A 12,060-nucleotide genomic window follows, 5' to 3' on the forward strand; every position below is an offset into this window, starting at 1 on the left:
GCAGCATTTTAACAGTTTCCTTCCTAACTGATACTTCATTAATCCTGTTATGTCGGCTAGAGAGACATGAAGGACTCCAGGAGTTATAAATCATCTACAAGATTTGTCCACATTACATTTTACAGTTTCAGCACGTCAGAACTCCAGAAATTTTGAGGCACAATCATGAAATTACAATGACTAATTTGCTGTAACCCAAGAGTCAAGTATTTCTACTGCCTCTCCCCAGGTTTGCCAAGTACGTGGTTCCTAAGAGGCCAGAACCCTGCCTAACAGGAAGACGTGGTGCAACAGATGGGTAAGAGTCTAATATCAGTGGATGTATTAGATCACTTTATTTATTAGATCACATTTAAAGCAAATCACACATCTTAACTCAAATTCTGTTTAGAAATATTTCAGTCTTTTGTTTAGATGACAATTATAATCCCCTTGATTATGGAAGTGAGTGAGGGGGTAACACGTGCTAGTAACCAGTCAGATGTTTAACTGTGCAACAAGCAATAATGCATTACGAGTTCAGGCATTATGTGTGATCTTAAATTTTTTACCTTGCAACCGGGAACAGGTCTGTCCAAGACAACAGTGGTTTAACCCTCTAGTTGCTATTTTTGCAGTAAAGTGTAAGTGTGGAAGAAACGGACATTTTCCTCTGATGTGATAAATACGACCAGCAAGTCAAACGTAGTCTTCTCATTATAAACAGGAAGATAGAACAACTACAGCATGAAAATAGTTACAGCAAAATTTGTATACAAAATCGTATCCACTACAAAATTGAATAGAATTCAGTTTACAGTGTGCAAAATGTCAACACAAAAAAATATATACTCTATTCACATCAACTCACTATTCTTTCCCCCTTGAAAGAAAAAGTAAAATAAAATCATCTTCCTCAAAAAACAATTCATAGCAACAAGTATTAAACAGTCCTGAACTAAAAATTTCAGGATCACCTCCAGCAACCCTTAGTCTAGAAATCAGGGGTCACAGCACAGCTCTATGAGATACAGGCAAGATTATTACAGGCCACTTCACCCTCTAAGTGGCAAGTAAATTATTTTAATTGCTCTAAATCTTTGATTCCAGACAGAAAGTCATCAAAGACAACCATATCATATTTGATCCTTCCTTCTCACTAGCTGCATTTATGAGAACCTTATCTCTTAATAATGAAAGCATTCAGACATAAATATTTGTAATCAAAGACTTGAACTCTTCCAAAGTGCTTTGTCATTCACCCAAGCAATCAATCTAGACCCAAACTTTTAAATTCATTAATTTTAACATTGTCTCTTTCCCATCCATTTAATGTGTAAGACAAAAAAACCAACACATGGTACAATGCAGTCTCTACAGTTTAGCTAATCTGACAAAATTATTTAAAGTGCAATTTAAAAACAAAGGGTTTTTTTGTAAGCATAAGCTTATTTACCGCAATATTTTAATACACCAGCATGAGTTTAAGTTCGATTACACTTGAGTAAGCTGGGCTGTTCTAAGTATTTTAATGTACAAGCTTTTACATTTGTAACGTTAATATTTTGGAAAATAGCTGCATTAAACATTATTACAAATAATACTGAACACCAAGTGCATCCAGCTTCCCATAAAGATAGATTTGCTAAAGGCAAAAAGTTTCTCTAGTCCTCTTTTGACTACATCAGAAAGATTATAAAGACATGGGGGGAAAAAAAAAACACAAAAAATTTTAATGTGAATGGAACATTCAAACTGAAGGTCAGAGAAGCCCAAGTTCACTGAAGTTTGAAGCACCTGTAAACCACATACCTAGAGAAGTGTTAAGTACACTTAATCTATTTTATTTTTCAATATACCACAAACATTCTAGAATGTTTTGCTGTTACATGACTAGCGGTTCTCCAGGTATAAAAATTCAAATTTGGAAATCAGTTTTCAGATTTCATTTTTAAATTCTTTATTTGCATAGAAAGCAACACCCTGATTCTACTATTTTGTCCATAAATGTAGAGTATTTACCACGTTGGCATCATATCAGGAAACCACATTCTTCCAAGGTGTTTGGAGACTTCCAGATGAAGCCGATCTAAGCTATAATCATTATCTGGAATCAGTACCTCCTCCATTATAGAAAGCTGGGTAAGCCTGCCCCCACACATCTTTACAAATTCAATAAAACCTCTGCAAGTTACTTCACATTCACCAAGTCCCATTGCTGTTAAGTTCTTACAGCGCTCGGCAATCCGAATAAGTTCGTCATCCAAAGGCTGAAGTCCGTTAGCACACACAACCAACTCAATTAACCTTGGGCAATTCATGCCAATGCGACCTAACATCGCTTTGCTCACTGCACGACCAAAGTAAAGGTGTGTAACAGGGGTTTCCTCTCTGAAGAAAGCATCAAATTCTTCTTCGTATAAGAAGAAATACATTACAATGTTGACTTTGGGGGAGTGTTTAACAAAAGCATCCCAGCTTTGCTTTTTAATAGTGTGAAATTCAACTTGTCCAGGGTTTTCACTCACAACGTCTATGCGAAGATGTTCAAGATCAACATGCTTTTCACTCGAAAGAGCCAGCAGCAGTTCATCACTTAATATGTAATAGTTCAAAGCCAGCTCCTTAAGTCCATGACACTGGTCAGCAACACAAAGAATTCCTGAGGAACAAAAAAAAAATCACTCTGTAAAATCAAAAGTGAATGTAAGCACAGTTGTTTGCTGTAAAGCTCAAGCAAGTACTAATTCTACTGCCTAGAATATTCATGCCTATATCCAAATCCCATGAAATATTATAAGGTTTAGACACCCACATCCTTTTACGGGGTTTTGGCCATAAACACTTAACAGTAAAAGAAGCAAGTCTAACTACTCGCATTCATCTTTGATCTGCGTATCTTTCTTCCTCGTTGTCCTTCCCTGTGCAGAATTTCCTCAACTTTGAGGAAGCAACTGAAATCAGGTAAGATTCAGCTGAAGTGGCCACTGTTCCCTTCCTTAATATTGCTTCCTTCAGCATCCACCTATTTAAATGACCACCAGCAACCTAGTTTAAGAGCTATGCTAAAACAGACCCTTCCCTGAATTAAGCCATAAACAACATAACTGCTCTTAATCTGTTGGAATACAAAGTACACAGACCAAATCATCTTTTGTGGACTCTGGAAAAGAATACAGGAAAGAGACCAGACCAGGATTCCCTTTCCCTAGCACCAAGGTTTCAGGAGAAAGGTAAGTGAGAAGGGACCCAAAAGCCCTCTGAACTTTCTGGCAAGCCTGTTTTGAAGGGAGTGAACTCTTCACCAACGAACGCTAAAACGAGCAAATTCATACTACCAGCTCAGGACACACGAGGGCACTACAGAAATACACACTTTTTTTTTTTAAATAAAACTTTGAAGTATTAACGTTTTTGCTTAGTAAGTTAAAACTCACAGCACCTTGTGAAACATACAACTGTTTTCATCTCCTTTATCCCACCAACTAGGAGCTGATTCACGGGTCAGGGATTTTGCATACCTGTTCCCACAGAACGCCAGTTAGCTAAGTTTACAAAGTTGCATGCATTAAGCAGCACACTTTAGTTACCCTTACACAGAACCAGCAATAAACGATTAAGTCCTTGGAACTTGTGTTAAAGAAGGCTTGTGCTAATTTTGGTGGCTTTTCCTCTCAATGCCCATCATCAGAGGTACTCCAGCAGCTGAGAAGAATGTAAAAAAAGACATAACAGGACTCTAGAAGATGCAGTCAGGTGAGGAGCACATCCACCTTCATTAATGCCACTCGTTCAGTAACACAAAGGCAATATTATTCTTCCCCTTCCAACTGTCCAAAGTCAAGTCTGGGTCAATAAAAGGCCTCTCTGCTAAGAGACGCAGAAGTTTATGAGTAACTTGTTTCAAACTAAGTCTTGGTTTATGATACTTTACTACAACACTTTTCATATATATTCAATACTTACCAGCAGGTGATACATGAGGACAGCTGCTCATTTTTAGCAGTTTTAGAGTATCACTATTGTTAGCAACAAGAACCTTCAAGGAAGGATCATCAAGTGGTGTGTCATCTATCTTGACCGATGATAACGACTTGGAGTTTACAAAAACTACTGTCAGTGCTGAAGCAAAATGAGCCTGTTTGGAGAAGTTGAATGGGGGGCGGGAGGGGGGAAATAATCTTATGAAAAGACAGGCAGGAGTTCGGCATCTAAATCTCACATTTTGCACACACAGAAAGTACAAAAACGATCACTTCTTCGGCATCAGCTTTCTTGTGTTACAAAGAAAGGCCTATCTGAACATGAACACCAGGAAATCTTTGTTTAAAAATACGCTGCTGCATGTGACAAAAATTAACTTTACACTCAGTAGTTAATTCATCCACTCCGATTTATGTTTTCATGAAATAAGACAGGGATAAGTAGACATAGTGATAAGCCTGAAGTATTTAGAATTTATCTTCAGAAAAAAAGAAATGGCATTTATTTTATTTTCCAGCAAGTAACTCTGCTATAACTTGTAGAGTCAAAGAAAATATATCTCACAAATATTTTAACATTGTGTTGCAGCACATTGTCATGGTATCTTTTAATCCAGAAATGAGGAAACTCAAATCTTCTAAACTATTCTCTATCTCTACACCACAAAGGATCAACACTACTAAATTTAATAATGTAATCAATGTGTAATTATTTTCCTAATACTAATGGATGCCACAAATTAAAGATGATATACCAATAAATATATATTGTTTCATAAAAATTACCATCAATTGAATAACAACACATTAAGAAAGCTAAGGTAGTTTAAGAGTGAATTAAGTCACTCTAGTTACAGTTTGTAGAACATTACCTTAGAGACATTCATGAAGCTTGGTTTTGCTGTAGAAATCAAACCCAGTGTCTTGATAGAACAGTTCACCAACTGAGAAAGGATGTCACAGGCTGCTTCTGCTGACTCAGTACTACTATCAACCTATAAAAGCAATTTAAAAATAATGAAGTCATTCTTTATTATTATTTAGAAAACAGCACAATGGATACCCAAGACTACAAGTTCCACACCTACTCTGCTGTACTGCACCAGACTGCATTTACCGCAAGGGCAATGCACAACGTTAATTAGAAATTTCAAGAGAAGAAGTTCAGGGAAGTTACTATTACAAAAAATTTCCTGAGTATGACTGCTGTGTACTTCCAGTATGAACAGAGAGCTCAAATCTCAGCCTTCTCTTCAAATAACCTCATGCCTTCCTAAACAACTGTAATTAGTATTGGTGTTGTGATAACAGTGTATATGTATCTTTTTAAAAAGGATAGTTCTAGACTCTTGGAACAAAAAAAAAAAAAAGACTTGGAAACACCTAGATATACTCCAACAAACTAATCCATTTCACCTGCAGGGACAACACCTTTGCATCTTAAATAATGAACTGATTCTCAATTCAACTATAAACCTTATGACTAGCTTTGGACAAATCACTATTTCATCTCAACTTCCTCCTCTGAAGTATCTGAGATGATAAAACAGTGGCTGAAAAAGCACAGAAGTTGTGTTAAGACGTTATAATGTCAATTCATTATAAGCAGTTATATGAAGTGCAGAAGTTACAGGTATTAAATAACTGGTTATCCCTAAACTGCTGTGCAACCAAATCATGATGTCTCCAAATGTAACACTGCTACCAGTGCTGAGAAAAAGAAGCTTCTGATTTTCATCCCAGTTTTAATATCAATCCTTTCTTCTGCTTTTCCTTCGCAGTTTAGGACTATGACATCCTCTAAGGAGAAGTGACTGAAAAAATATCCACAAAGCACCTCCAACTACGATCTTCTCAGTGAGAGTTACCTGTATCAAGCATTCAAATTGAAGTAGTCCACACTCATACAATCCTGAGACTACCAATATAGCCTCCATTTAAATGAAGGTTATTGTTACTTAATTATGTCCTTGTGTGTCAATCACCTGATCATACAGGCACAGCATCTTTCTCCCTTACCCATACTTCTTCAAAGTATGGTTCTAAAATTTCAAGACATTCTGCACTGTACAGTCTTGTTTTGCAAATAAAGTATATGCGCAAGACAAACTTATTTCCTCAAATGCTTCCATGTGTAAAAAATATTTATCTGCACAATAATCTGGTGAGTACTCAGATTGCCACTAACACTGATTCACAGAGACTATGTATTCTGTATATTCTGAAAATGTATCATTCAGTTTTCACCCCTGTATTGCATGATGTTAGATCCTTCTTTACTTTGTAGGGATTAATGCAAAAAAATGAAGGAAACAGTGTGATTGTGTGGAAATAAATTGTTGCAGTAGTTGTATTTTTAAACATAAGACTTCCCAAGTACAACACTTAAGCCAAGTGACATAGTGAAGCTGCACACATTACGCACAGTAATGTGACAAAGCCTTCATTCGTCCAAGGCTTACCTTGAAGCTGACGTACTGCAGATGATCAGCATGCCTCTTTATAATCTGCTGAATGAGATCAGGATGTGTAGACTTTAAGTAAGAAGTAGCTGGCTGGCTAAGTTCAAATTCAAATCTCCTCCAGAGATCTGGGATGTGAAAAACATCATTCCACCTTCGACAAACGGAAGATGCCCTAGCTCTATCAACTAAAGGTAGAAACTGAAAAATACGCAAAATAACATGGTGCGGAAGGCTTCCCCAGTCCATTGAGGCATGCAAATCAGATTCACCAAACGCGGAGCCATGTAAACAAGTTTTCTGGTTTTTGCTTTTCTGTAATGTTTGAGGACCTTCATTTTCAATCACAACTTTCTGCCTAGCTCTCTTCATCGTGACTGTTTCAGGCACTGGAACAATACGATGTATTCAGTGTATTTGACGCAGTTTCCTGAAAGGTCTCGCATACAGCAGGTCTCTAGAAAAATACAGAGGAATAGGAGAGGAATGGAAACGAGGCATTGGAAACACAGTAAGAGATAACAACTCAATAACATTTAAATACAGTTCATTACTATGAAAAAAGGTATGCCCATAGGTCAATATCCAATGCACAGACGTTAGCAAGAACCTTCTTTCTCAACACCTTTCATTTTCCACAACTTGATCTGAATGTTGAGAACTTGGGTTTGTTAATTTACCAAGCGTAGTTTCATGTGTCAGTGCTTCATAGTATATAAAGCACTTCGTAGGGAAAAAGAAAAGTATTTCACAGCAATTTAGTGTAGCAGTAGCAAATTGTGTATGTTTAAGTTTAAATTCAGCAGGCAAACTATGAAAGCTACTCACAGTTTCTAAAAGAATTTTATCAACAAAGAACCCAATTCATAAACTCCCTTTTTAGACACTGATGAACTTGGAATACATGTGTGCAGAACAGTTTAAGAATTTTTGTCTGCTTCCCCCACTGCTTTGCTTTTTTGGGTTTTTGCATTGTTTTATTTTGGTTTTGCCTTTTTTTTTTTTTTTAAATCATGCCAGGCAGAGGAAAAATATTTGTACAACTAACAAAAATCTTCAGAGGCCACATATCAAAACAGGGCAAAGTAAGTAACATTAGCATGCTGGTTTTCAGCAGGAGAAGAAAGCAGTGACCCTGGAATACAGCAAACTACATGAAGGAACATTTGCCACATGAGCCAGAGTTCAGAAAAGAGCAGCACAAGGAAAAGCTTTGTTTTCACATGCTGAAGCAGTGCAATCTACTCAAGTTCATTCTAGACCGAATTCTACTATTCAGTCAGTTCTCAACAACTGCCTTAACTGCTTCAAATTCCACTTGATTTCACAGTGGGATGAAGCCCCTTCTCAAATGTCCCACTAATTACATGTTCAGCCAGACTTTATCTCTTCCCAAACAGTGTGAAGCTAAAATTCTCAAAGCAACCATGCATTCTTCAAGAACAAACACAACATGTTATCTGTCTTTACTGAACAATCTTCCACAGCAACCCTCACAGCATGTGTTCTCTAGATCAAAAGTTTTCCATAGTATCTTCATTACGGGAGGGGGGGGACAACCCAAAACAAAATCCAGAAACAGCTGCCAAAACACAGACTTTCCTATCAAAACCTTATCTCCCCAGCAGACTTGTATGGCTGATGAGGTGTCTGACTCACTTGTGTGACTTACACACAAGTGTAACTCCATTTTTATGGAGAAAAAAACCCACAAACACATGTGCATTCTTTGAGAAGTGTGAAAGAACAGCCTAGACAATTAATCAAGAGCTGTTTGTATGACCAGCTTCACTACTGGTTGTCCTCCTGACAAATCATCTCAGCCATCAAGGAATTTATTCTAGCAGCTCTTAGAAATCCTCACTCAGTCTCTTTTAAGTTCCACTCATGACAGTGATAGGTAATATATGCAGAAGCTAGTAGTATAGAAGCTACTAGTAACGCTCTTTAAATTATGTTTAATAACAGATGTTTTTCTTCCCTGAATAGACACATGTGCCTTACATGAACAAGCAAAGGCAGCAAAGCAAAGGCAGCAAGTCAGAGAATGAAGAATATGCTCCAAAACCAAGCAGTATTTCTAAACAATACATTAGTGTTACTAACATAACAAAGATGCAAGTTCAGCATGAATAAACATTTTGCTACTAGACCACGTTATCAAATTATCATCCACGCAGTCATGGTTTATGACTTTTGAGTGCTTTAACTGACACAATGAATGGGCATTGCAAAGCATTAGGTGTGGATGTATAAATTAACTATTACATAACTCTCTCTTCCAGTTGCTCATAGCCTTGCTATATTTAGCAAATGCTAAATACCTTTTAAGTCAAATACCTGTTGTGGTTTTTTTCTCCTCCTTCCTTGGGAGGAATTACAAATTTAGCTGCTTCCTAAAATTAAAAGTCCAGAGCAAAAATTAAAAAAACATTGTTGTCAGAGAAGCTTCTCTACACTCTTGCTATTCTCACACAAATCTCCAATGTCTCAGTAAAATGTAAGTTTCTGATAAAATGGAAATTTCACTTTATTTGAAACTTACTTGAGCTTTATGGGTGCTATTTTCACTCCCGCAAAGATTTGGCATCTGAAAACTACCAGACATATGAAGAGACATGACAAGGTATGCATGGCGTACATAGTATCTACACTCTTGCTGATGGAACATGGCCATAACTTGTTCTTGTTGTTACATCCCCTTAAAACTGGTAGCTCTAGAATTTCTATTTTTAGTATTCTATATTGAAGTACTTCAAGTCTAGCAAAATTACGTTACATTACTCACTATGGGATGCAAAGCCAGAAAAAGGTTCCATTGGTTACAGAGCATAAAATTTTTACCAAACACGAATCCCTAATATTTACTGTGAAAATGTGAATGCTTATTTCATTCTGAATGGTTAAACTATGAACAGTATCTATTTTAAAACACAACTGAAGTTAAATAAATTATAGTTCCACGTGATATAATCCAGGTAGTATTCAATGAGAGGTTTACTTCACATATACCTCCAAAGAATGTGGAAGTTCCTGTCAAGTTACCAGCACCCTTCTGGTATCTGAACATCCATCCCACTGTTGAGTCATCCTGTATGTGTGCCTGGATTCCTTAACCAGAAGGCAGGGACGGGTCCCAGAAGATGAACTGACCTGTGAAGCCACCAACCAAAGAAAGTGTTCCGCAATGTCTGAGAGACCCACAGGAGTGACTAAAATCAGTTTGGGAACAAAGACTGAGATAAACAGTACCCACTGCACTGCAGGGCAGATGTGGAAGCAGAACTAAGGAATGTGACAGGCAAATTAGTTTTACCAAACATTACCTGAAAACTACTGTTTAACTAATGGTAAGGTGTAACTGTCATCACAAATCTAGTTTTTGCATTATCTACAATTTTAGTCACATCAATACTCTCATGCAACACAGATACACCTCTGGATTCTTGAATATTACCTATAGAAATTACAAATCTGGTTAAGAAATGTTAATTTTTTTCAGCTTACCGTACACTAAAAACACATGAATCAAAATAGTCAAAGATATGACCTCTTATGTTTTAAAATTTAAGGACTCCTGGCTTTAGATGTTACTCACTTTTACTTCGTAAGCATGTTTACTGCATCATGATAATCTTGACAGTAAACAACTATTTTGGCTAATTAAACTATCTGGAAAAAAAGATACCAATGAAGTACGAGTATCTGCCCATATACAAATATGAAAATCCTACCCTGTATATTAGTGTGAAAGAGTATCTTGGTCTGCTATAGGAAAGTATATGCAAACCCTCCAAATTCAGTTACCCAGTTTACATTATTCAAAAATGGTTTAATGGAAAGCTATGGGAACAGCAACACACACCTTACTAAATCATGACAAACTTGAAATGAAAAAATAGATTTAGAAACTGAAAGTACTTACAGTGTTGTGTTCAACATCTTTAGAAACCTTCTAACACTAAACATTTTTATTTTTCTTTAGAAGATAGGAGACACAAGGCTTTAGATTCTCCCAGATCATATCATCATCTTTTGAAAAATTACCCAGTTAATATCAGCTTTATAGTTGTAAATTCTAACATGGGTGTAATACACGTGTTAGTTATGAATACAAAAGAAGCAGCCCCCACCTCCTAAGCAAAAACTCAAGTCCCAAAATCTGTGCAAGTAATGCTGTTGGTCAGCTCGTGCATCAGAAAATTTAAGAGCTGTGTCTTTAGTCATGCTTGCCTATAATTAGAAAGTTTATGTACATTAGTAACTCTGTAGATAGCATCTGAAGAAGTTTGTAATTTACGGTGGCCTTGTATTGCAGTCTACAAGTATTACATGTTCGGTGAAGTGAGCAGACTGTCCCTTTACAATTTCTGCATGGTACACCAAATTCATTTGCAAAACTGCTGTCAGTCGCTAACACATAAAGGTAGGTTTATAATGACACATGTAAACAGAATACATAAATAACACTATCCTTGAGAGTGCAAAACACTGAGATGCAATTTAAAGATTCAGCGCAGAAGTGCACTAAGTGTAAGTTTATAAACCACATGACATATTTTGAAGCAGCTTTCTTACCTGAAGAATGCTTCCAAGTTACAATAGGCAATAAATGAATGAACTGAGGCAGGTGCGGCCATGGGGCATTCACAAGCATCTGTTTGCTTTCCCCTCCTGTCCACATAAAATGCCACAATAACCTTCATTAGTTTTGAGAAAAAATAAACCTTGTGTTACATCCATACAAAAATGATAGGGGAAAATGCTGACATCAATGTAAACATTTTCTTGCTTTAATAAAAGAGCTTGAGGGCATCATCTTAACACAATGTATCTTACCTCACACTGCAAATACAGTGGGATTAACAGAAATGTGAGGTCAGATTAAGTACAAAACTATGGGAAACAAGTGTTGCAACTGCATTCATTGTACCGGCCAAAAGTACAACGTAAACTAAGTTATTCTATGTTTGCGTTATTATTACCATTAGTAGAGAAGTTTGGTAAACAATACCACCTGTAACTACTGATATAATCTAAAAGTCATGGAAAACACAGGCGGGGGGAAAAACCCAAAATGGTTTTTCTGTCTTTTTTCCCTTCATTGGCAAGGTTGTCTACTGGCCTAGGGAACTATGTGACAGATGATCAGATCACAGAGGTGTTACAGCCTCCTACCACCAAAGGTGCAGCAGGCTTCAGTCACCAGCTGGTACAGCCCTGGGCATACCGTCACATGGCAAGGAGCAAGACAGGAGCCACAGCCCACCAACAATAAACCACCCAGCCTGCAGCCTCCTCCCTGTTTATGAGCTCCCAGAAAATAGATGACAGTCTGTACAACCTGGCAGTGTATCACAAACTATCACATCAAGGTGGCTGAGATTCGAAGTCCCTTGTCTCCCTCCACATCATTTTCATTTAATACTGCTTCACATATAAGTTTGTGTTTCAGTGTCTTCCATAATAAGTAATCCTTTAAAGCTTTACCCCCAAAAATATCACAAAGTTTGCTTTTATAAAAACACACCAAATAACTGAAATCTTCCTCATGATAAACTTTCATTCCGGGGGGGGGGGGGGGCACAAGAAGAATAGTATACCCTTCCACCTGTCCTAAACTCAGGATTTCAGCA

The 12,060-nt window shown here is 37.1% G+C and overlaps 1 protein-coding gene across 1 annotated transcript; it reads right to left on the reverse strand.

Moving 5' to 3' along the window:
* Nucleotides 1–312: 312 nt before the first annotated feature.
* On the reverse strand, nt 313–6,796 carry FBXL21P (F-box and leucine rich repeat protein 21). Its single transcript, XM_013303563.3, has 4 exons — nt 6,425–6,796; nt 4,835–4,957; nt 3,946–4,117; nt 313–2,641 (listed from the first exon to the last, which is right to left on the reverse strand). The coding sequence occupies exons 1-4, from the start codon at nt 6,794–6,796 to the stop codon at nt 1,998–2,000; spliced, it is 1,311 nt and encodes a 436-aa protein (XP_013159017.2). The 3' UTR covers nt 313–1,997.
* Nucleotides 6,797–12,060: the final 5,264 nt, after the last annotated feature.

The sequence above is a fragment of the Falco peregrinus genome, chromosome 8 (assembly GCF_023634155.1).
Source record: "Falco peregrinus isolate bFalPer1 chromosome 8, bFalPer1.pri, whole genome shotgun sequence".
NCBI lineage: Eukaryota > Metazoa > Chordata > Aves > Falconiformes > Falconidae > Falco > Falco peregrinus.

Bases quoted from the DNA above. Each gene is read 5' to 3' on its own strand.
- FBXL21P (XM_013303563.3), bottom strand. From the start codon at position 6,796: ATGAAGAGAGCTAGGCAGAAAGTTGTGATTGAAAATGAAGGTCCTCAA. The intron at 4,958-6,424 runs GTAAGCCTTGGA...TTGCTTTTATAG, and splicing joins TGCAGTACGTCAGCTTCAAG to GTTGATAGTAGTACTGAGTC. The intron at 4,118-4,834 runs GTAATGTTCTAC...TTCTCCAAACAG, and splicing joins GCTTCATGAATGTCTCTAAG to GCTCATTTTGCTTCAGCACT.